This window comes from Ascaphus truei, chromosome 15 (assembly GCF_040206685.1).
Source record: "Ascaphus truei isolate aAscTru1 chromosome 15, aAscTru1.hap1, whole genome shotgun sequence".
Lineage (NCBI taxonomy): Eukaryota > Metazoa > Chordata > Amphibia > Anura > Ascaphidae > Ascaphus > Ascaphus truei.
In genome coordinates this window covers 44677346-44700677 of record NC_134497.1, presented here as the reverse complement: position 1 = coordinate 44700677, position 23332 = coordinate 44677346, and the positions used below count along the sequence as shown (strand labels likewise).

Sequence of the window (23332 nt, the reverse complement as noted above, 5' to 3'; positions counted from 1 at the left end):
ATGCGGGGGTGGGGGGGCGAGTGCTCAGTGTGATGCGGGGGTGGGGGGGCGAGTGCTCAGTGTGATGCGGGGGTGGGGGGGCGAGTGCTCAGTGTGATGCGGGGGTGGGGGGGCGAGTGCTCTGTGATGCAGGGGGGTGGGGGGGCGAGTGCTCAGTGTGATGCGGGGGTGGGGGGGCGAGTGCTCTGTGTGATGCGGGGGTAGGGGGCGAGTGCTCTGTGTGATGCGGGGGGTGGGGGGGCGAGTGCTCTGTGTGATGCGGGCGTGGGGGGGCGAGTGCTCAGTGTGATGCGGGGGGTGGGGGGGCGAGTGCTCAGTGTGATGCGGGGGGTAGGGGGGCGAGTGCTCAGTGTGATGCGGGGGGTAGGGGGGCGAGTGCTCTGTGATGCGGGGGGGTGGGGGGCGAGTGCTCAGTGTGATGCGGGGGTGGGGGGGCGAGTGCTCTGTGTGATGCGGGGGGTGGGGGGGCCAGTGCTCAGTGTGATGCGGGGGTAGGGGGGCGAGTGCTGTGTGTGATGCGGGGGGTGGGGGGGGCGAGTGCTCAGTGTGATGCGGGGGTGGGGGGGCGAGTGCTCTGTGTGATGCGGGGGTGGGGGGGCGAGTGCTCTGTGTGATGCGGGGGTGGGGGGCGAGTGCTCTGTGTGATGCGGGGGTAGGGGGGCGAGTGCTCTGTGATGCGGGGTAGGGGGGCGAGTGCTCTGTGTGATGCGGGGGGTGGGGGGGGCGAGTGCTCAGTGTGATGCGGGGGTGGGGGGGCGAGTGCTCTGTGTGATGCGGGGGGTGGGGGGGGCGAGTGCTCAGTGTGATGCGGGGGTGGGGGGGCGAGTGCTCTGTGATGCGGGGGGTGGGGGGGGCGAGTACTCTGTGATGCGGGGGTGGGGGGGCGAGTGCTCTGTGTGATGCGGGGGGTGGGGGGGGTGAGTGCTCTGTGTGATGCGGGGGTAGGGGGGCGAGTGCTCTGTGTGATGCGGGGGGTGGGGGGGGGCGAGTGCTCTGTGTGATGCGGGGGGTGGGGGGGTGAGTGCTCTGTGTGATGCGGGGGTGGGGGGGCGAGTGCTCTGTGTGATGCGGGGGTAGGGGGGCGAGTGCTCTGTGTGATGCGGGGGGTGGGGGGGGGCGAGTGCTCTGTGTGATGCGGGGGGTGGGGGGGGTGAGTGCTCTGTGTGATGCGGGGGTGGGGGGGCGAGTGCTCTGTGTGATGCGGGGGTAGGGGGGCGAGTGCTCTGTGTGATGCGGGGGGGTGGGGGGGGGGGGCGAGTGCTCTGTGTGATGCGGGGGGTGGGGGGGGTGAGTGCTCTGTGTGATGCGGGGGGTGGGGGGGCGAGTGCTCTGTGTGATGCGGGGGTAGGGGGGCGAGTGCTCTGTGTGATGCGGGGGTAGGGGGGCGAGTGCTCTGTGTGATGCGGGGGTGGGGGGGCGAGTGCTCTGTGATACGGGGGTAGGGGGGGCGAGTGCTGTGTGTGATGCGGGGGTAGGGGGGCGAGTGCTCTGTGTGATGCGGGGGTGGGGGGGCGAGTGCTCTGTGTGATGCGGGGGTGGGGGGGGCGAGTGCTCTGTGTGATGCGGGGGTGGGGGGGGTGAGTGCTGTGTGTGATGCGGGGGTGGGGGGGCGAGTGCTCTGTGTGATGCGGGGGTAGGGGGGCGAGTGCTCTGTGATGCGGGGGTAGGGGGGCGAGTGCTGTGTGTGATGCGGGGGTAGGGGGGCGAGTGCTCTGTGTGATGCGGGGGTAGGGGGGCGAGTGCTCTGTGATGCGGGGGTAGGGGGGCGAGTGCTGTGTGTGATGCGGGGGTGGGGGGGCGAGTGCTCTGTGTGATGCGGGGGTGGGGGGGCGAGTGCTCTGTGTGATGCGGGGGTAGGGGGCGAGTGCTCTGTGTGATGCGGGGGTAGGGGGGCGAGTGCTCTGTGTGATGCGGGGGTGGGGGGGCGAGTGCTCTGTGTGATGCGGGGGTAGGGGGCGAGTGCTCTGTGTGATGCGGGGGTGGGGGGCGAGTGCTCTGTGTGATGCGGGGGTGGGGGGGCGAGTGCTGTGTGTGATGCGGGGGTAGGGGGGGCGAGTGCTCTGTGATGCGGGGGTAGGGGGGCGAGTGCTCTGTGATGCGGGGGTAGGGGGCGAGTGCTCTGTGTGATGCGGGGGTAGGGGGGCGAGTGCTCTGTGTGATGCGGGGGTGGGGGGGCGAGTGCTCTGTGTGATGCGGGGGTGGGGGGGCGAGTGCTGTGTGTGATGCGGGGGTAGGGGGGCGAGTGCTCTGTGTGATGCGGGGGTAGGGGGGCGAGTGCTCTGTGTGATGCGGGGGTAGGGGGGCGAGTGCTCTGTGTGATGCGGGGGTGGGGGGGCGAGTGCTCTGTGTGATGCGGGGGTAGGGGGCGAGTGCTCTGTGTGATGCGGGGGTAGGGGGCGAGTGCTCTGTGTGATGCGGGGGTGGGGGGGCGAGTGCTCTGTGTGATGCGGGGGTGGGGGGGGCGAGTGCTGTGTGTGATGCGGGGGTAGGGGGGGCGAGTGCTCTGTGTGATGCGGGGGTAGGGGGGCGAGTGCTCTGTGTGATGCGGGGGTAGGGGGGCGAGTGCTCTGTGTGATGCGGGGGTAGGGGGGCGAGTGCTCTGTGTGATGCGGGGGTAGGGGGGCGAGTGCTCTGTGATGCGGGGGTAGGGGGCGAGTGCTCTGTGTGATGCGGGGGGTAGGGGGGGCGAGTGCTCTGTGATGCGGGGTAGGGGGGCGAGTGCTCTGTGTGATGCGGGGGTGGGGGGCGAGTGCTCTGTGTGATGCGGGGGGTGGGGGGGGGGCGAGTGCTCTGTGTGATGCGGGGGGTGGGGGGGGGCGAGTGCTCTGTGTGATGCGGGGGTAGGGGGCGAGTGCTCTGTGATGCGGGGGTAGGGGGCGAGTGCTCTGTGTGATGCGGGGGTAGGGGGGCGAGTGCTCTGTGTGATGCGGGGGTGGGGGGGCGAGTGCTCTGTGTGATGCGGGGGTAGGGGGGCGAGTGCTCTGTGTGATGCGGGGGTAGGGGGGCGAGTGCTCTGTGTGATGCGGGGGTAGGGGGGCGAGTGCTCTGTGTGATGCGGGGGTAGGGGGGCGAGTGCTCTGTGTGATGCGGGGGTGGGGGGGGTGAGTGCTGTGTGTGATGCGGGGGGTGGGGGGGGGCGAGTGCTCTGTGTGATGCGGGGGGGTGGGGGGGGCGAGTGCTCTGTGATGCGGGGGTAGGGGGACGAGTGCTCTGTGTGATGCGGGGGTGGGGGGGGGGCGAGTGCTCTGTGTGATGCGGGGGTGGGGGGGCGAGTGCTCTGTGTGATGCGGGGGTGGGGGGGGCGAGTGCTCTGTGTGATGCGGGGGTAGGGGGGCGAGTGCTCTGTGTGATGCGGGGGTGGGGGGGCGAGTGCTCTGTGTGATGCGGGGGTAGGGGGCGAGTGCTCTGTGATGCAGGGGTAGGGGGGCGAGTGCTCTGTGATGCGGGGGTAGGGGGGCGAGTGCTCTGTGTGATGCGGGGGTGGGGGGGGTGAGTGCTCTGTGTGATGCGGGGGTAGGGGGGCGAGTGCTCTGTGTGATGCGGGGGGTGGGGGGGGCGAGTGCTCTGTGTGATGCGGGGGTAGGGGGCGAGTGCTCAGTGTGATGCGGGGGTAGGGGGGCGAGTGCTCTGTGTGATGCGGGGGTGGGGGGGCGAGTGCTCTGTGTGATGCGGGGGTAGGGGGCGAGTGCTCTGATGCGGGGGTGGGGGGGGGCGAGTGCTCTGTGTGATGCGGGGGTAGGGGGGCGAGTGCTCTGTGTGATGCGGGGGTAGGGGGCGAGTGCTCTCTGTGATGCGGGGGGGTGGGGGGCGAGTGCTCTGTGTGATGCGGGGAGTGGGGGGGGCGAGTGCTCTGTGTGATGCGGGGGTAGGGGGGCGAGTGCTCTGTGATGCAGGGGTAGGGGGGCGAGTGCTGTGTGTGATGCGGGGGTAGGGGGGCGAGTGCTCTGTGTGATGCGGGGGTAGGGGGGCGAGTGCTCTCTGTGATGCGGGGGGTGGGGGGGGCGAGTGCTCTGTGTGATGCGGGGGGTGGGGGGGGCGAGTGCTCTGTGTGATGCGGGGGTAGGGGGGGCGAGTGCTCTGTGTGATGCGGGGGGTGGAGGGGGCGAGTGCTCTCTGTGATGCGGGGGTAGGGGGGGCGAGTGCTCTGTGATGCGGGGGGGTGGGGGGCGAGTGCTCTGTGTGATGCGGGGAGTGGGGGGGGCGAGTGCTCTGTGTGATGCGGGGGTAGGGGGGCGAGTGCTCTGTGATGCAGGGGGTAGGGGGGCGAGTGCTGTGTGTGATGCGGGGGTAGGGGGCGAGTGCTCTGTGTGATGCGGGGGTGGGGGGGGGCGAGTGCTCTGTGTGATGCGGGGTGGGGGGCGAGTGCTCTGTGTGATGCGGGGGTAGGGGGGCGAGTGCTCTGTGTGATGCGGGGGGTGGGGGGGCGAGTGCTCTGTGTGATGCGGGGGTGGGGGGGCGAGTGCTCTGTGTGATGCGGGGGTGGGGGGGCGAGTGCTCTGTGATGCGGGGGTAGGGGGGCGAGTGCTCTGTGTGATGCGGGGGTAGGGGGGCGAGTGCTCTGTGTGATGCGGGGGTAGGGGGGCGAGTGCTCTGTGTGATGCGGGGGTGGGGGGGCGAGTGCTCTGTGTGATGCGGGGTGGGGGGGCGAGTGCTCTGTGATGCGGGGGTAGGGGGGCGAGTGCTCTGTGTGATGCGGGGGTAGGGGGGCGAGTGCTCTGTGTGATGCGGGGGTGGGGGGGCGAGTGCTCTGTGATGCGGGGGTAGGGGGGGCGAGTGCTCTGTGATGCGGGGGGTGGGGGGGCGAGTGCTCTGTGATGCGGGGGGTGGGGGGGCGAGTGCTCTGTGATGCGGGGGTAGGGGGGGCGAGTGCTCTGTGATGCGGGGGTAGGGGGGGCGAGTGCTCTGTGATGCGGGGTAGGGGGGCGAGTGCTCTGTGTGATGCGGGGGTGGGGGGGGCGAGTGCTCTGTGTGATGCGGGGGTAGGGGGGGCGAGTGCTGTGTGTGATGCGGGGGTGGGGGGGGCGAGTGCTCTGTGATGCGGGGGTAGGGGGGCGAGTACTCTGTGTGATGCGGGGGTAGGGGGGCGAGTGCTCTGTGTGATGCGGGGGTAGGGGGGGCGAGTGCTCTGTGTGATGCGGGGGTAGGGGGGCGAGTGCTCTGTGTGATGCGGGGGTGGGGGGGCGAGTGCTCTGTGATGCGGGGTAGGGGGGCGAGTACTCTGTGTGATGCGGGGGTAGGGGGGCGAGTGCTCTGTGTGATGCGGGGGTAGGGGGGCGAGTGCTCTGTGTGATGCGGGGGTGGGGGGGCGAGTGCTCTGTGTGATGCGGGGGTAGGGGGGCGAGTGCTCTGTGTGATGCGGGGGTGGGGGGGCGAGTGCTCTGTGTGATGCGGGGGGTGGGGGGGCGAGTTCTCTGTGATGCGGGGGTGGGGGGCGAGTGCTCTGTGTGATGCGGGGGTAGGGGGGGCGAGTGCTCTGTGTGATGCGGGGGTAGGGGGGCGAGTGCTCTGTGTGATGCGGGGGGTGGGGGGGGCGAGTGCTGTGTGTGATGCGGGGGGTGGGGGGGCGAGTGCTCTGTGTGATGCGGGGGTATGGGGGCGAGTGCTCTGTGTGATGCGGGTGGGGGGGCGAGTGCTCTGTGTGATGCGGGGGGTGGGGGGGGCGAGTGCTCTGTGTGATGCGGGGGTAGGGGGGCGAGTGCTCTGTGTGATGCGGGGGGTGGGGGGGGCGAGTGCTCTGTGTGATGCGGGGGTAGGGGGGCGAGTGCTCTGTGTGATGCGGGGGTGGGGGGGCGAGTGCTCTGTGATGCGGGGGTAGGGGGGCGAGTGCTCAGTGATGCAGGGGTAGGGGGGCGAGTGCTCTGTGTGATGCGGGGGTAGGGGGGCGAGTGCTCTGTGTGATGCAGGGGTAGGGGGGCGAGTGCTCTGTGATGCGGGGGTAGGGGGGCGAGTGCTCTGTGTGATGCGGGGGTGGGGGGGCGAGTGCTCAGTGTGATGCGGGGGTAGGGGGCGAGTGCTCTGATGCGGGGGTAGGGGGCGAGTGCTCTGTGTGATGCGGGGGGTGGGGGGGGCGAGTGCTCTGTGTGATGCGGGGGGTGGGGGGGGCGAGTGCTCTGTGTGATGCGGGGGTAGGGGGGCGAGTGCTCTGTGTGATGCGGGGGTAGGGGGGCGAGTGCTCTGTGTGATGCGGGGGTAGGGGGGCGAGTGCTCTGTGATGCGGGGGGTTGGGGGGGGCGAGTGCTCTGTGTGATGCGGGGGTGGGGGGGACGAGTGCTCTGTGATGCGGGGGGGTGGGGGGGGTGAGTGCTCTGTGTGATGCGGGGGTAGGGGGGCGAGTGCTCTGTGATGCGGGGGTGGGGGGGCGAGTGCTCTGTGTGATGCGGGGGTGGGGGGGGCGAGTGCTCTGTGATGCGGGGGTAGGGGGGCGAGTGCTCTGTGTGATGCGGGGGTAGGGGGGCGAGTGCTCTGTGATGCGGGGGTAGGGGGGCGAGTGCTCTGTGTGATGCGGGGGTAGGGGGCGAGTTCTCTGATGCGGGGGTGGGGGAGCGAGTGCTCTGTGTGATGCGGGGGTGGGGGGGCGAGTGCTCTGTGTGATGCGGGGGGTGGGGGGGCGAGTGCTCTGTGTGATGCGGGGGTAGGGGGGCGAGTTCTCTGATGCGGGGGTGGGGGAGCGAGTGCTCTGTGTGATGCGGGGGTGGGGGGGCGAGTGCTCTGTGTGATGCGGGGGTAGGGGGGCGAGTGCTCTGTGTGATGCGGGGGTAGGGGGGCGAGTGCTCTGTGATGCGGGGGTAGGGGGGTGAGTGCTGTGTGTGATGCGGGGGTAGGGGGGCGAGTGCTCTGTGTGATGCGGGGGTAGGGGGGCGAGTGCTCTGTGATGCGGGGGGGTGGGGGGGGTGAGTGCTGTGTGTGATGCGGGGGTAGGGGGGCGAGTGCTCTGTGATGTGGGGGGGTGGGGGGGGTGAGTGCTGTGTGTGATGCGGGGGTAGGGGGGCGAGTGCTCAGTGATGCAGGGGTAGGGGGGCGAGTGCTCTGTGTGATGCGGGGGGTGGGGGGGCGAGTGCTCTGTGATGCGGGGGTAGGGGGGCGAGTGCTCTGTGTGATGCGGGGGTAGGGGGGCGAGTTCTCTGATGCGGGGGTAGGGGGGCGAGTGCTCTGTGTGATGCGGGGGTGGGGGGGCGAGTGCTCTGTGTGATGCGGGGGTAGGGGGGCGAGTTCTCTGATGCGGGGGTAGGGGGGCGAGTGCTCTGTGTGATGCGGGGGGTTTGGGGGGCGAGTTCTCTGATGCGGGGGTAGGGGGGCGAGTGCTCAGTGATGCAGGGGTAGGGGGGCGAGTGCTCTGTGTGATGCGGGGGGTGGGGGGGGCGAGTGCTGTGTGTGATGCGGGGGGTGGGGGGGGCGAGTGCTCTGTGTGATGCGGGGGTAGGGGGCGAGTGCTCTGTGTGATGCGGGGGTAGGGGGGCGAGTGCTCTGTGATGCGGGGGTGGGGGGGGCGAGTGCTCTGTGTGATGCGGGGGTAGGGGGGGCGAGTGCTCTGTGTGATGCGGGGGTGGGGGGGCGAGTGCTCTGTGTGATGCGGGGGTAGGGGGGCGAGTGCTCTGTGATGCGGGGGTAGGGGGGCGAGTGCTCTGTGTGATGCGGGGGTGGGGGGGCGAGTGCTCTGTGTGATGCGGGGGTAGGGGGCGAGTTCTCTGATGCGGGGGTAGGGGGGCGAGTGCTCTGTGTGATGCGGGGGTAGGGGGGCGAGTGCTCTGTGTGATGCGGGGGTAGGGGGGCGAGTGCTCTGTGTGATGCGGGGGTAGGGGGGCGAGTGCTCTGTGTGATGCGGGGGTAGGGGGGCGAGTGCTCTGTGTGATGCGGGGGTGGGGGGGCGAGTGCTCTGATGCGGGGGTAGGGGGGCGAGTTCTCTGATGCGGGGGTAGGGGGGCGAGTGCTCTGTGTGATGCGGGGGTGGGGGGGGCGAGTGCTCTGTGTGATGCGGGGGGTAGGGGGGCGAGTGCTCAGTGTGATGCGGGGGTGGGGGGGCGAGTGCTCTGTGTGATGCGGGGGTAGGGGGGCGAGTGCTCAGTGTGATGCAGGGGTGGGGGGGCGAGTGCTCTGTGTGATGCGGGGGTGGGGGGGCGAGTGCTCTGTGTGATGCGGGGGTAGGGGGGCGAGTGCTCTGTGATGCGGGGGTAGGGGGGCGAGTGCTCTGTGATGCGGGGGTAGGGGGGCGAGTGCTCTGTGTGATGCGGGGGTGGGGGGGCGAGTGCTCTGTGTGATGCGGGGGTGGGGGGGGCGAGTGCTCAGTGTGATGCGGGGGTGGGGGGGCGAGTGCTCTGTGTGATGCGGGGGTGGGGGGGGCGAGTGCTCTGTGTGATGCGGGGGTGGGGGGGCGAGTGCTCAGTGTGATGCGGGGGTGGGGGGGCGAGTGCTCAGTGTGATGCGGGGGTGGGGGGGCGAGTGCTCTGTGTGATGCGGGGGGTGGGGGGGCGAGTGCTCTGTGATGCGGGGGGGTGGGGGGGCGAGTGCTCAGTGTGATGCGGGGGTGGGGGGGCGAGTGCTCAGTGTGATGCGGGGGTGGGGGGGCGAGTGCTCTGTGATGCGGGGGGGTGGGGGGGCGAGTGCTCAGTGTGATGCGGGGGTGGGGGGGCGAGTGCTCAGTGTGATGTGGGGGTGGGGGGGCGAGTGCTCAGTGTGATGCGGGGGTGGGGGGGCGAGTGCTCTGTGATGCGGGGGGGTGGGGGGGCGAGTGCTCTGTGTGATGCGGGGGTGGGGGGGCGAGTGCTCTGTGTGATGCGGGGGGTGGGGGGGCGAGTGCTCAGTGTGATGCGGGGGTAGGGGGGCGAGTGCTCTGTGTGATGCGGGGGGTGGGGGGGGCGAGTGCTCAGTGTGATGCGGGGGTAGGGGGTCGAGTGCTCTGTGTGATGCGGGGGTGGGGGGGGCGAGTGCTCAGTGTGATGCGGGGGTGGGGGGGCGAGTGCTCTGTGATGCGGGGGGTGGGGGGGGCGAGTACTCTGTGATGCGGGGGTAGGGGGGCGAGTGCTCTGTGTGATGCGGGGGGTGGGGGGGGCGAGTGCTGTGTGTGATGCGGGGGTGGGGGGGCGAGTGCTCTGTGTGATGCGGGGGGTGGGGGGGGCGAGTGCTCTGTGTGATGCGGGGGGTGGGGGGGGCGAGTGCTCTGTGTGATGCGGGGGGTGGGGGGGCGAGTGCTCTGTGTGATGCGGGGGTGGGGGGGCGAGTGCTCTGTGATGCGGGGGGTGGGGGGGGCGAGTGCTCTGTGTGATGCGGGGGTAGGGGGGCGAGTGCTCTGTGTGATGCGGGGGGTGGGGGGGGCGAGTGCTCTGTGTGATGCGGGGGTAGGGGGGCGAGTGCTCTGTGTGATGCGGGGGTAGGGGGGCGAGTGCTCTGTGTGATGCGGGGGTGGGGGGGCGAGTGCTCTGTGTGATGCGGGGGTGGGGGGGCGAGTGCTCTGTGATGCGGGGGTAGGGGGGCGAGTGCTCTGTGTGATGCGGGGGTAGGGGGGCGAGTGCTCTGTGTGATGCGGGGGTGGGGGGGCGAGTGCTCTGTGATGCGGGGGTAGGGGGGCGAGTGCTCTGTGATGCGGGGGGTGGGGGGGCGAGTGCTCTGTGATGCGGGGGGTGGGGGGGCGAGTGCTCTGTGATGCGGGGGTAGGGGGGCGAGTGCTCTGTGATGCGGGGGTAGGGGGGGCGAGTGCTCTGTGATGCGGGGGTAGGGGGGCGAGTGCTCTGTGTGATGCGGGGGTGGGGGGGCGAGTGCTCTGTGTGATGCGGGGGTAGGGGGGCGAGTGCTCTGTGTGATGCGGGGGTAGGGGGGCGAGTGCTCTGTGTGATGCGGGGGTGGGGGGGCGAGTGCTCTGTGATGCGGGGGTAGGGGGGCGAGTACTCTGTGTGATGCGGGGGTAGGGGGGCGAGTGCTCTGTGTGATGCGGGGGTAGGGGGGCGAGTGCTCTGTGTGATGCGGGGGTGGGGGGGCGAGTGCTCTGTGTGATGCGGGGGTAGGGGGGCGAGTGCTCTGTGTGATGCGGGGGTGGGGGGGCGAGTGCTCTGTGTGATGCGGGGGTAGGGGGCGAGTTCTCTGTGATGCGGGTGTGGGGGGGCGAGTGCTCTGTGTGATGCGGGGGTAGGGGGGCGAGTGCTCTGTGTGATGCGGGGGTAGGGGGGCGAGTGCTCTGTGTGATGCGGGGGGTGGGGGGGGCGAGTGCTGTGTGTGATGCGGGGGTGGGGGGGCGAGTGCTCTGTGTGATGCGGGGGTATGGGGGCGAGTGCTCTGTGTGATGCGGGGGTGGGGGGGCGAGTGCTCTGTGTGATGCGGGGGGTGGGGGGGGCGAGTGCTCTGTGTGATGCGGGGGTAGGGGGGCGAGTGCTCTGTGTGATGCGGGGGGTGGGGGGGGCGAGTGCTCAGTGTGATGCGGGGGTGGGGGGGCGAGTGCTCTGTGATGCGGGGGTAGGGGGGCGAGTGCTCAGTGATGCAGGGGTAGGGGGGCGAGTGCTCTGTGTGATGCGGGGGTAGGGGGGCGAGTGCTCTGTGTGATGCAGGGGTAGGGGGGCGAGTGCTCTGTGATGCGGGGGTAGGGGGGCGAGTGCTCTGTGTGATGCGGGGGTGGGGGGGCGAGTGCTCAGTGTGATGCGGGGGTAGGGGGCGAGTGCTCTGATGCGGGGGTAGGGGGCGAGTGCTCTGTGTGATGCGGGGGGTGGGGGGGGCGAGTGCTCTGTGTGATGCGGGGGGTGGGGGGGGCGAGTGCTCTGTGTGATGCGGGGGTAGGGGGGCGAGTGCTCTGTGTGATGCGGGGGTAGGGGGGCGAGTGCTCTGTGTGATGCGGGGGTAGGGGGGCGAGTGCTCTGTGATGCGGGGGGTTGGGGGGGCGAGTGCTCTGTGTGATGCGGGGGTGGGGGGGACGAGTGCTCTGTGATGCGGGGGGGTGGGGGGGTGAGTGCTCTGTGTGATGCGGGGGTAGGGGGGCGAGTGCTCTGTGATGCGGGGGTGGGGGGGCGAGTGCTCTGTGTGATGCGGGGGTGGGGGGGGGCGAGTGCTCTGTGATGCGGGGGTAGGGGGGCGAGTGCTCTGTGATGCGGGGGTAGGGGGGCGAGTGCTCTGTGATGCGGGGGTAGGGGGGCGAGTGCTCTGTGTGATGCGGGGGTAGGGGGCGAGTTCTCTGATGCGGGGGTGGGGGGGCGAGTGCTCTGTGTGATGCGGGGGGTGGGGGGGCGAGTGCTCTGTGTGATGCGGGGGTAGGGGGGCGAGTTCTCTGATGCGGGGGTGGGGGAGCGAGTGCTCTGTGTGATGCGGGGGTGGGGGGGCGAGTGCTCTGTGTGATGCGGGGGTAGGGGGGCGAGTGCTCTGTGTGATGCGGGGGTAGGGGGGCGAGTGCTCTGTGATGCGGGGGTAGGGGGGTGAGTGCTGTGTGTGATGCGGGGGTAGGGGGCGAGTGCTCTGTGTGATGCGGGGGTAGGGGGGCGAGTGCTCTGTGATGCGGGGGGGTGGGGGGGGTGAGTGCTGTGTGTGATGCGGGGGTAGGGGGGCGAGTGCTCTGTGATGTGGGGGGGTGGGGGGGGTGAGTGCTGTGTGTGATGCGGGGGTAGGGGGGCGAGTGCTCAGTGATGCAGGGGTGGGGGGGCGAGTGCTCAGTGTGATGCGGGGGTGGGGGGGCGAGTGCTGTGTGTGATGCGGGGGTGGGGGGGCGAGTGCTCTGTGATGCGGGGGTAGGGGGGCGAGTGCTCTGTGTGATGCGGGGGTAGGGGGGCGAGTTCTCTGATGCGGGGGTAGGGGGGCGAGTGCTCTGTGTGATGCGGGGGTGGGGGGGCGAGTGCTCTGTGTGATGCGGGGGTAGGGGGGCGAGTTCTCTGATGCGGGGGTAGGGGGGCGAGTGCTCTGTGTGATGCGGGGGGTTTGGGGGGCGAGTTCTCTGATGCGGGGGTAGGGGGGCGAGTGCTCAGTGATGCAGGGGTAGGGGGGCGAGTGCTGTGTGTGATGCGGGGGGTGGGGGGGGCGAGTGCTGTGTGTGATGCGGGGGGTGGGGGGGGCGAGTGCTCTGTGTGATGCGGGGGTAGGGGGCGAGTGCTCTGTGATGCGGGGGTAGGGGGGCGAGTTCTCTGATGCGGGGGTAGGGGGGCGAGTGCTCTGTGTGATGCGGGGGGTTTGGGGGGCGAGTTCTCTGATGCGGGGGTAGGGGGGCGAGTGCTCAGTGATGCAGGGGTAGGGGGGCGAGTGCTGTGTGTGATGCGGGGGGTGGGGGGGGCGAGTGCTGTGTGTGATGCGGGGGGTGGGGGGGGCGAGTGCTCTGTGTGATGCGGGGGTAGGGGGGCGAGTGCTCTGTGATGCGGGGGGGTGGGGGGCGAGTGCTCTGTGTGATGCGGGGGTGGGGGGGGCGAGTGCTCTGTGTGATGCGGGGGTAGGGGGGCGAGTGCTCTGTGATGCGGGGGTGGGGGGGGCGAGTGCTCTGTGTGATGCGGGGGTAGGGGGGCGAGTGCTCTGTGTGATGCGGGGGTGGGGGGGCGAGTGCTCTGTGTGATGCGGGGGTAGGGGGGCGAGTGCTCTGTGATGCGGGGGTAGGGGGGCGAGTGCTCTGTGTGATGCGGGGGTGGGGGGGCGAGTGCTCTGTGTGATGCGGGGGTAGGGGGCGAGTTCTCTGATGCGGGGGTAGGGGGGCGAGTGCTCTGTGTGATGCGGGGGTAGGGGGGCGAGTGCTCTGTGTGATGCGGGGGTAGGGGGGCGAGTGCTCTGTGTGATGCGGGGGTAGGGGGGCGAGTGCTCTGTGTGATGCGGGGGTAGGGGGGCGAGTGCTCTGTGTGATGCGGGGGTGGGGGGGCGAGTGCTCTGATGCGGGGGTAGGGGGGCGAGTTCTCTGATGCGGGGGTAGGGGGGCGAGTGCTCTGTGTGATGCGGGGGTGGGGGGGGCGAGTGCTCTGTGTGATGCGGGGGGTAGGGGGGCGAGTGCTCAGTGTGATGCGGGGGTGGGGGGGCGAGTGCTCTGTGTGATGCGGGGGTAGGGGGGCGAGTGCTCAGTGTGATGCAGGGGTGGGGGGGCGAGTGCTCTGTGTGATGCGGGGGTGGGGGGGCGAGTGCTCTGTGTGATGCGGGGGTGGGGGGGGCGAGTGCTCTGTGTGATGCGGGGGTGGGGGGGCGAGTGCTCTGTGTGATGCGGGGGTAGGGGGGCGAGTGCTCTGTGATGCGGGGGTAGGGGGGCGAGTGCTCTGTGATGCGGGGGTAGGGGGGCGAGTGCTCTGTGTGATGCGGGGGTGGGGGGGCGAGTGCTCTGTGTGATGCGGGGCTGGGGGGGCGAGTGCTCAGTGTGATGCGGGGGTGGGGGGGCGAGTGCTCTGTGTGATGCGGGGGTGGGGGGGGCGAGTGCTCTGTGTGATGCGGGGGTGGGGGGGCGAGTGCTCAGTGTGATGCGGGGGTGGGGGGGCGAGTGCTCAGTGTGATGCGGGGGTGGGGGGGCGAGTGCTCTGTGTGATGCGGGGGGTGGGGGGGCGAGTGCTCTGTGATGCGGGGGGGTGGGGGGGCGAGTGCTCAGTGTGATGCGGGGGTGGGGGGGCGAGTGCTCAGTGTGATGCGGGGGTGGGGGGGCGAGTGCTCTGTGATGCGGGGGGGTGGGGGGGCGAGTGCTCAGTGTGATGCGGGGGTGGGGGGGCGAGTGCTCAGTGTGATGCGGGGGTGGGGGGGCGAGTGCTCAGTGTGATGCGGGGGTGGGGGGGCGAGTGCTCTGTGATGCGGGGGGGTGGGGGGGCGAGTGCTCAGTGTGATGCGGGGGTAGGGGGGCGAGTGCTCAGTGTGATGCGGGGGTAGGGGGGCGAGTGCTCTGTGTGATGCGGGGGGTGGGGGGGCGAGTGCTCAGTGTGATGCGGGGGTAGGGGGCGAGTGCTCTGTGTGATGCGGGGGTAGGGGGGCGAGTGCTCTGTGTGATGCGGGGGGTGGGGGGGGCGAGTGCTCAGTGTGATGCGGGGGTAGGGGGTCGAGTGCTCTGTGTGATGCGGGGGTGGGGGGGGGCGAGTGCTCAGTGTGATGCGGGGGTGGGGGGGCGAGTGCTCTGTGATGCGGGGGGTGGGGGGGGCGAGTACTCTGTGATGCGGGGGTAGGGGGGCGAGTGCTCTGTGTGATGCGGGGGGTGGGGGGGGCGAGTGCTGTGTGTGATGCGGGGGTGGGGGGGCGAGTGCTCTGTGTGATGCGGGGGGTGGGGGGGGCGAGTGCTCTGTGTGATGCGGGGGGTGGGGGGGGCGAGTGCTCTGTGTGATGCGGGGGGTGGGGGGGCGAGTGCTCTGTGTGATGCGGGGGTGGGGGGGCGAGTGCTCTGTGATGCGGGGGGTGGGGGGGGCGAGTGCTCTGTGTGATGCGGGGGTAGGGGGCGAGTGCTCTGTGTGATGCGGGGGGTGGGGGGGGCGAGTGCTCTGTGATGCGGGGGGTGGGGGGGGCGAGTGCTCTGTGTGATGCGGGGGTAGGGGGGCGAGTGCTCTGTGTGATGCGGGGGGTGGGGGGGCGAGTGCTCTGTGATGCGGGGGGTGGGGGGGGCGAGTGCTCTGTGTGATGCGGGGGTAGGGGGGCGAGTGCTCTGTGATGCGGGGGTAGGGGGCGAGTGCTCTGTGATGCGGGGGTAGGGGGGCGAGTGCTCTGTGTGATGCGGGGGTAGGGGGGCGAGTGCTCTGTGATGCGGGGGTAGGGGGCGAGTGCTGTGTGTGATGCGGGGGTAGGGGGGCGAGTGCTCTGTGTGATGCGGGGGGTGGGGGGGCGAGTGCTCTGTGATGCGGGGGGTGGGGGGGGCGAGTGCTCTGTGTGATGCGGGGGGTGGGGGGGGCGAGTGCTCTGTGATGCGGGGGTAGGGGGGCGAGTGCTCTGTGTGATGCGGGGGTAGGGGGGGGCGAGTGCTCTGTGTGATGCGGGGGTGGGGGGGCGAGTGCTCTGTGTGATGCGGGGGTGGGGGGGGCGAGTGCTCTGTGTGATGCGGGGGTAGGGGGGCGAGTGCTCTGTGTGATGCGGGGGTGGGGGGGGCGAGTGCTCTGTGTGATGCGGGGGTAGGGGGCGAGTGCTCTGTGATGCGGGGGTAGGGGGGCGAGTGCTCTGTGTGATGCGGGGGTAGGGGGGCGAGTGCTCTGTGTGATGCGGGGGTAGGGGTGCGAGTGCTCTGTGTGATGCGGGGGTGGGGGGGGCGAGTGCTCTGTGTGATGCGGGGGTGGGGGGGCGAGTGCTCTGTGTGATGCGGGGGTAGGGGGGCGAGTGCTCTGTGTGATGCGGGGGTAGGGGGGCGAGTGCTCTGTGTGATGCGGGGGTAGGGGGGCGAGTGCTGTGTGTGATGCGGGGGTAGGGGGGCGAGTGCTCTGTGTGATGCGGGGAGTGGGGGGGGCGAGTGCTCTGTGATGCGGGGGGTAGGGGGGCGAGTGCTCTGTGATGCGGGGGTAGGGGGCGAGTGCTCTGATGCGGGGGTAGGGGAGCGAGTGCTCTGTGTGATGCGGGGGGTGGGGGGGGCGAGTGCTCTGTGTGATGCGGGGGTGGGGGGGCGAGTGCTCTGTGTGATGCGGGGGTAGGGGGGCGAGTGCTCTGTGTGATGCGGGGGTAGGGGGGCGAGTGCTCTGTGTGATGCGGGGGTGGGGGGGGCGAGTGCTCTGTGTGATGCGGGGGTAGGGGGGCGAGTGCTCTGTGTGATGCGGGGGTAGGGGGCGAGTGCTCTGTGATGCGGGGGGTGGGGGGGGCGAGTGCTCTGTGTGATGCGGGGGTAGGGGGGCGAGTGCTCTGTGTGATGCGGGGGTAGGGGGCGAGTGCTCTGTGATGCGGGGGTAGGGGGGCGAGTGCTCTGTGTGATGCGGGGGGTGGGGGGGCGAGTGCTCTGTGTGATGCGGGGGGTGGGGGGGGCGAGTGCTGTGTGTGATGCGGGGGTAGGGGGGCGAGTGCTCTGTGATGCGGGGGTAGGGGGGCGAGTGCTCTGTGTGATGCGGGGGTAGGGGGGCGAGTGCTGTGTGTGATGCGGGGGTAGGGGGGCGAGTGCTCTGTGTGATGCGGGGGTAGGGGGGCGAGTGCTCTGTGTGATGCGGGGGTAGGGGGGCGAGTGCTCTGTGTGATGCGGGGGTAGGGGGGCGAGTGCTCTGTGTGATGCGGGGGTAGGGGGGCGAGTGCTCTGTGTGATGCGGGGGTGGGGGGCGAGTGCTCTGTGATGCGGGGGGTGGGGGGGGCGAGTGCTCTGTGTGATGCGGGGGTGGGGGGGCGAGTGCTCTGTGATGCGGGGGTAGGGGGGCGAGTGCTCTGTGTGATGCGGGGGGTGGGGGGGCGAGTGCTCTGTGTGATGCGGGGGGTGGGGGGGGCGAGTGCTGTGTGTGATGCGGGGGTAGGGGGGCGAGTGCTCTGTGATGCGGGGGTAGGGGGGCGAGTGCTCTGTGTGATGCGGGGGTAGGGGGGCGAGTGCTCTGTGTGATGCGGGGGGTGGGGGGGCGAGTGCTCTGTGTGATGCGGGGGGTGGGGGGGGCGAGTGCTGTGTGTGATGCGGGGGTAGGGGGGCGAGTGCTCTGTGATGCGGGGGTAGGGGGGCGAGTGCTCTGTGTGATGCGGGGGTAGGGGGGCGAGTGCTGTGTGTGATGCGGGGGTAGGGGGGCGAGTGCTCTGTGTGATGCGGGGGTAGGGGGGCGAGTGCTCTGTGTGATGCGGGGGTAGGGGGGCGAGTGCTCTGTGTGATGCGGGGGTAGGGGGGCGAGTGCTCTGTGTGATGCGGGGGTAGGGGGGCGAGTGCTCTGTGTGATGCGGGGGTGGGGGGCGAGTGCTCTGTGATGCGGGGGGTGGGGGGGGCGAGTGCTCTGTGTGATGCGGGGGTGGGGGGGCGAGTGCTCTGTGATGCGGGGGTAGGGGGGCGAGTGCTCTGTGTGATGCGGGGGGTGGGGGGGCGAGTGCTCTGTGTGATGCGGGGGGTGGGGGGGGCGAGTGCTGTGTGTGATGCGGGGGTAGGGGGGCGAGTGCTCTGTGATGCGGGGGTAGGGGGGCGAGTGCTCTGTGTGATGCGGGGGTAGGGGGGCGAGTGCTGTGTGTGATGCGGGGGTAGGGGGGCGAGTGCTCTGTGTGATGCGGGGGTAGGGGGGCGAGTGCTCTGTGTGATGCGGGGGTAGGGGGGCGAGTGCTCTGTGTGATGCGGGGGTAGGGGGGCGAGTGCTCTGTGTGATGCGGGGGTAGGGGGGCGAGTGCTCTGTGTGATGCGGGGGTGGGGGGCGAGTGCTCTGTGATGCGGGGGGTGGGGGGGGCGAGTGCTCTGTGTGATGCGGGGGTGGGGGGCGAGTGCTCTGTGATGCGGGGGGTGGGGGGGGCGAGTGCTCTGTGTGATGCGGGGGTGGGGGGGCGAGTGCTCTGTGATGCGGGGGTAGGGGGGCGAGTGCTCTGTGTGATGCGGGGGGTGGGGGGGCGAGTGCTCTGTGTGATGCGGGGGGTGGGGGGGGCGAGTGCTGTGTGTGATGCGGGGGTAGGGGGGCGAGTGCTCTGTGATGCGGGGGTAGGGGGGCGAGTGCTCTGTGTGATGCGGGGGTAGGGGGGCGAGTGCTGTGTGTGATGCGGGGGTAGGGGGGCGAGTGCTCTGTGTGATGCGGGGGTAGGGGGGCGAGTGCTCTGTGTGATGCGGGGGTAGGGGGGCGAGTGCTCTGTGTGATGCGGGGGTAGGGGGGCGAGTGCTCTGTGTGATGCGGGGGTAGGGGGGCGAGTGCTCTGTGTGATGCGGGGGTGGGGGGCGAGTGCTCTGTGATGCGGGGGGTGGGGGGGGCGAGTGCTCTGTGTGATGCGGGGGTAGGGGGCGAGTTCTCTGATGCGGGGGTAGGGGGGCGAGTGCTCTGTGTGATGCGGGGGTGGGGGGGGCGAGTGCTCTGTGTGATGCGGGGGTAGGGGGGCGAGTGCTCTGTGATGCGGGGGGTGGGGGGGGCGAGTGCTCTGTGATGCGGGGGTAGGGGGGCGAGTGCTCTGTGTGATGCGGGGGTGGGGGGGCGAGTGCTCTGTGTGATGCGGGGGTAGGGGGGCGAGTGCTCTGTGTGATGCGGGGGTAGGGGGGCGAGTGCTCTGTGATGCGGGGGTAGGGGGGCGAGTGCTCTGTGATGCGGGGGTAGGGGGGCGAGTGCTCTGTGTGATGCGGGGGTAGGGGGGCGAGTGCTCTGTGTGATGCGGGGGTAGGGGGGCGAGTGCTCTGTGTGATGCGGGGGTAGGGGGGCGAGTGCTCTGTGTGATGCGGGGGTAGGGGGCGAGTGCTCTGTGATGCGGGGGTAGGGGGGCGAGTGCTCTGTGTGATGCGGGAGTGGGGGGGGCGAGTGCTCTGTGTGATGCGGGGGTAGGGGGGCGAGTGCTCTGTGTGATGCGGGGGTAGGGGGCGAGTGCTCTGTGATGCGGGGGTAGGGGGGCGAGTGCTCTGTGTGATGCGGGGGTAGGGGGGCGAGTGCTCTGTGTGATGCGGGGGGTGGGGGGGCGCGAGTGCTCTGTGTGATGCGGGGGTGGGGGGGCGAGTGCTCTGTGTGATGCGGGGGGTGGGGGGGGCGAGTGCTGTGTGTGATGCGGGGGTAGGGGGGCGAGTGCTCTGTGTGATGCGGGGGTAGGGGGACGAGTGCTCTGTGTGATGCGGGGGGTGGGGGGGTGAGTGCTGTGTGTGATGCGGGGATAGGGGGGCGAGTGCTCAGTGATGCGGGGGGGGGGGTGGGGGGTGAGTGCTGTGTGTGATGCGGGGGGTGGGGGGGGCGAGTGCTGTGTGTGATGCGGGGGTAGGGGGGCGAGTGCTCTGTGTGATGCGGGGGTAGGGGGACGAGTGCTCTGTGTGATGCGGGGGGTGGGGGGGGTGAGTGCTGTGTGTGATGCGGGGATAGGGGGGCGAGTGCTCAGTGATGCGGGGGGGGGGGTGGGGGGTGAGTGCTGTGTGTGATGCGGGGGGTGGGGGGGGCGAGTGCTGTGTGTGATGCGGGGGTAGGGGGGCGAGTGCTCTGTGTGATGCGGGGGTAGGGGGACGAGTGCTCTGTGTGATGCGGGGGGTGGGGGGGGTGAGTGCTGTGTGTGATGCGGGGATAGGGGGGCGAGTGCTCAGTGATGCGGGGGGGGGGGGTGGGGGGTGAGTGCTGTGTGTGATGCGGGGGTGGCCGGAGGTGAGTGCTCTGTGATGCGGGGGGGGAGGTGGCGAGTGCTGTGTGATTTGGCAGGGGGCGGCCGGAGGTGAGGAGCTGCGGGGGAGAGTGCGCTTTGTGATGAGGTGGGGTGTAGAGGTGAGGAGCGCCGGTGGGGTGGGTTGTGTGTAGCGTTTGAAGCGGGGGGGGTTGTAGGTGAGGAGCTGCGTGTGGAGGGTGTGAGCGGTGGGTGGGGTGGATGGTACCTGTCGGTCCCGCTATGGTGTTAGCTGCACGGCGTGTGTGTCTCGGTCAGAGGGGCACGTAGTGTGAGGAGGCTGAGGGTGAGGGCGTGTTGTGATGTCACCTCACCCCGCAGGCCAATCAGAGCGTGAGCCACCGCCAACCAATCAGCAACTATTTCTTTTTATTTTTTATTCACAATGTGGTGCGCGGTTTATTCACCTTTTTTTTATATACACAGCAGACCTGACTCAGACACACACAGTGGTTTTACAGAAGTATTCACCCCCTACCAATGTCACATTTTGTTGAATTACAAATAATGTAAAGTATGCAGTTTTTCAAACGTAATAAAAAAAAAATCAAAACTACAAAGCTGTAAGGGTTAAACTGAACACTGTTATATGAGGAGGAGGTTAAATCCCAGCAAAGGAAATGTACAAAATGCGCGGTACTGGTTGCATAAGTATTCAGACCCTTAAGTCAGTAGTCGGTAGAAGCCCCTTGTGCAGCAATTACTGCTGTGATAAATGTGCCATTGGATTCAAGTCAGGACTGGGACTGGGACTCTCAAGAACATGAACTATCTTCTTGTTCAACCCCCCGGTGTGGCTTTGTTGTTCGGCTCATTGTCCTACTGACGTGCATTCCCTCCCCAGTTTCAGAGTCTTGCTGACCCAAACCATGCTTGATAGTTGGGTGGTCGGAGCTGTTTGGCTGCCATCAAATCTCCCCTGGGGTTTCACTACAAGTGACCCCCCCCAGCCCGACCACCCAACTCATGGGCTCTTGTCTTCTACCAAAAAACACGTATTGGAGCTTGTGGCCATACTAAACCGTGCTATACATTGCAGCACATTCATAAAGGTCTATAGCATGAGTTTCTCATATATATCCCTGTCTCCCTGCCTGTCTCTCTCATAATATGTATTTTCCTTTGCCAGGTGGTGAGTTTTGCCCCCTTTGCTTTGCTCCCGTCCCCTGTACCCCGAGCTCTTTTTGAACAAGCCGAGGCCGTGCAGCTGGATTTTAACCTCTTGGTCGATGTGATCAGCCAGGACACCGCGTTCCTGGAACAAGCACTTTCCAGGTACAAAGGAAGCCCGAACTGTTCCCAGAGAGACTGGCAAAGCCCGTTTACAGAAGGACATGATATGGGTTCCCCAGATAACAGCCCAATATATCACCAAGTTTCCATATACGCGTCAATGGCAACGTTGCTGCAGAATATAGTAATCGATCATATTTGTAATAAATATAGCTTAAGTGAGAAGTTTCCCCTGGTGGCTTTTTGTTTGGATACATGAGTGAGAAGCGCGGGGTCCTCGAAGTTGAACAGCGTTCATTTCAGCTCCGAGGAACATCTGTAAAGGGGTCTGCGCTACCGACCCTTCCATGGGGATGTGTATCGCCTGCATTACTGCGACGGGATTTCCATACCAGGGAGTACCCGATAGCCAGGGGTCCGCGCAGCTAAAATGAACTCGTTCCAGCTCTGGAGACCCCCTGCTTTCTACCCATGTTAAACAAGACGTGGATTGCTCCTCTAGCCCTTCATGCTGCCGGGGATCGTGCTGAATGGCAGACCAGCGATTCTTTCAGTGCATCACTGGGATTTAATGTGATTTCCATGCTTTTATCTTTCAGCACAGTTAAAGTGGATGATTTTATAGAACGGCTTTTCAAAATCCACAAGCAAGTTCTAAAGGAGGGACTGGCGCAGGTAACGGTGCTACCCGTGTGTAACGGCTACAGGGTTCCCCCACTCGCTGTGATCAGAAGACACACACGGACCTTCCCTATATTCTGGTCCCCCCCTATATTCTGGTCCCGTCCCCTATATTCTGGTCCCCTGAAATGATACAATATTTACCAATAGTTCCCAGCACGAATCACCAGTCAAATACTTCATTTAAAAGACAAGGATTGTTTTACTCCTGAGGACGAGACGAATAACTATGCATACAAATCGTATCACAAATATTAAGAACCTGGTGGGCAATATGGAAACGGTCACAAAGCAATAAGTGCGACACAAATGAATGCAGTCTGATGTCGCAACTTATACTGTGCAGCAATCTAATTGCTTATAATTCCTGTCAAATGTTGATGTGCAGCACTGCGTACACTGCCAGTGCTACACAAGCAAAAACAATTATATTGGCTGGATCATTACTATAATGTTTTTTTCTTGTATAGCACTGACAATGTCATTTTTGCATCATGAGACATCATACGGCATCCGTTGTTATATCGCGCGTACTGCTTTGTGACACTACTTCCCTACTGAACATAACCATTTTCTGATTACGTATTTGACTCGTGCTTTGCTAGGAACTATTTTTTTTATTTATTTTTACTTTTTTTCTTACGTGCTACTCGCCAAGAAACTCGGTACTAGAGCGTGTGTGGGAACTTAGGGAGGATGCCCATCACAGACCTAGAACCGGGGCCTACCAAAAACATATAGGGGAACTAGGAAACCAACAAAGGCTGGGAAACAAGATGGCTGCCAGGGTATTGGGGTCCGTTTCCCAGGCGTTGTTTATAGATGAAGGTTTTTAATTCCTTTCTGAATGGAAGTAAAGCTTCCTGAGTTCTTAAAGCAGCAGGGAGCTTATTCCACAGTCTTGAGGCGGTCCTTTAACATCTCCCAGCTTTATTTACCTGAAACCGAGGCTCAATCAGCTGAGGGGCGATGGCAGATCTGAGAGCCCAGTTTGGGGGTAATTACTGATCAGGCAGTTCTGAAGGTAAGGGTGGGGCAAAACCATGGACAGCTTTAAAGGTACGGGTCAAGATCTTAAACTAAACCCTTTGTTCCACCGGGAGTCAGTGCAGATTTTGTAATAGTGGTGACGGGGTCTCACCGTGACGGCTGTAAGACGGGCAGTGACGGTTTGCTATTACTGTATGTTTTTGGAGACTCAACAGCAGAGAATTTTCTAAATCCAGTCTGGACCGGTAGATTTTGTATGATTTCAGAGTATGGGGGAGGTGGAATGGGACGTTTGGCTGCGACCAAATCGCTAACTGTCACCACTCGCCTCACTGCCGGTGACTTTGCTGCCATTTTTTAATGTCTTCCGAGAATCTCCCTAGCCTGCGGGTGCGCGCGCCTGCGCACTGGGGAGATCCTCCCTGGACATTTAAAAATGGCAGAAGGCGGCGACCAGAGGCAAGTTCCTGTTGGCAATTTGGTCGCAGCCAAATGTCCTAGACCGCAGGGGAGGTCCCGTTCCCTGTACACAACCATTATGAATACTTCACGTGTCTCTCTATACACACATGCTGAAAACTTCCACCCCTGGAGGTGTGTGGCTCCCAGCAGGCATGTTACCCCTGAAGAAGGTCCCTCTGGGGCCTGAAACGCTGGGCACGTGTGTGCATTTTGGACCCAATAAACCACTTTTTGTGATTATCTCTTGTGCGGTGCCGGTATATTTGATCTCTAGGGATCCTCATTGTAATTATTTACCCTTCACCGTACAGCACACCTACCTCTGCTGAGATTTTTTTTTTCAGTGTGTGCTGCCATCATCTACCCTCTCATCTACCCTCTCACCTACCCTCTCACCTACCCTTTTTTTTTACATTTATTTTACATGTATTTGTATTCTTTTACTCCTTTATATAAATATATTAATCATTTGACTCCAGCACCGCATCCATTTGGCCAATGCTCACACATTGCACGTGTATCATTGCGTTGTTCTGTTTGTTCTGACCCCTTTGCTGGCCCCTGCAGCATCCCCAGGGTTAAGCCGTGTGCTTTGTGTCTCAGTCTGTGTTTCTAGGCATCAATCGCTCCGATTACATGTTCCACTGCGGAGACAACGGGACGCCGTCCCTGAAGCAGATAGAAATAAACACCATCGCCGCTAGCTTCGGGGGGCTGGCATCACGGACACCTGCGGTGCATCGGTAAGAGAATCCTTTATTTAACAGAAAATACGAAGAGTCCTTGTCGGGGAGATATTGCGCCTGCAGTAAAAATGTGCGACACGTACACTTGAGGTCACGAACCAGGCGACCGTTTCCCGTTTAATTTTTATTTTTTT

The 23332-nt window shown here is 66.3% G+C and overlaps 1 protein-coding gene across 3 annotated transcripts in view; it reads left to right on the top strand.

Annotated features, from left to right (window-relative positions):
* The window catches only part of GSS (glutathione synthetase), a 60578-nt gene that overhangs the window by 13572 nt on the left and 23674 nt on the right, over positions 1-23332 (top strand). For all 3 annotated transcript variants that reach the window (XM_075572467.1, XM_075572468.1, XM_075572469.1), the window contains exons 3-5: positions 20216-20361; positions 20919-20994; positions 23056-23195. In XM_075572467.1, the coding sequence (XP_075428582.1) occupies positions 20216-20361; positions 20919-20994; positions 23056-23195 (362 nt within the window). The remainder of the gene's footprint in view (positions 1-20215; positions 20362-20918; positions 20995-23055; positions 23196-23332) is intronic.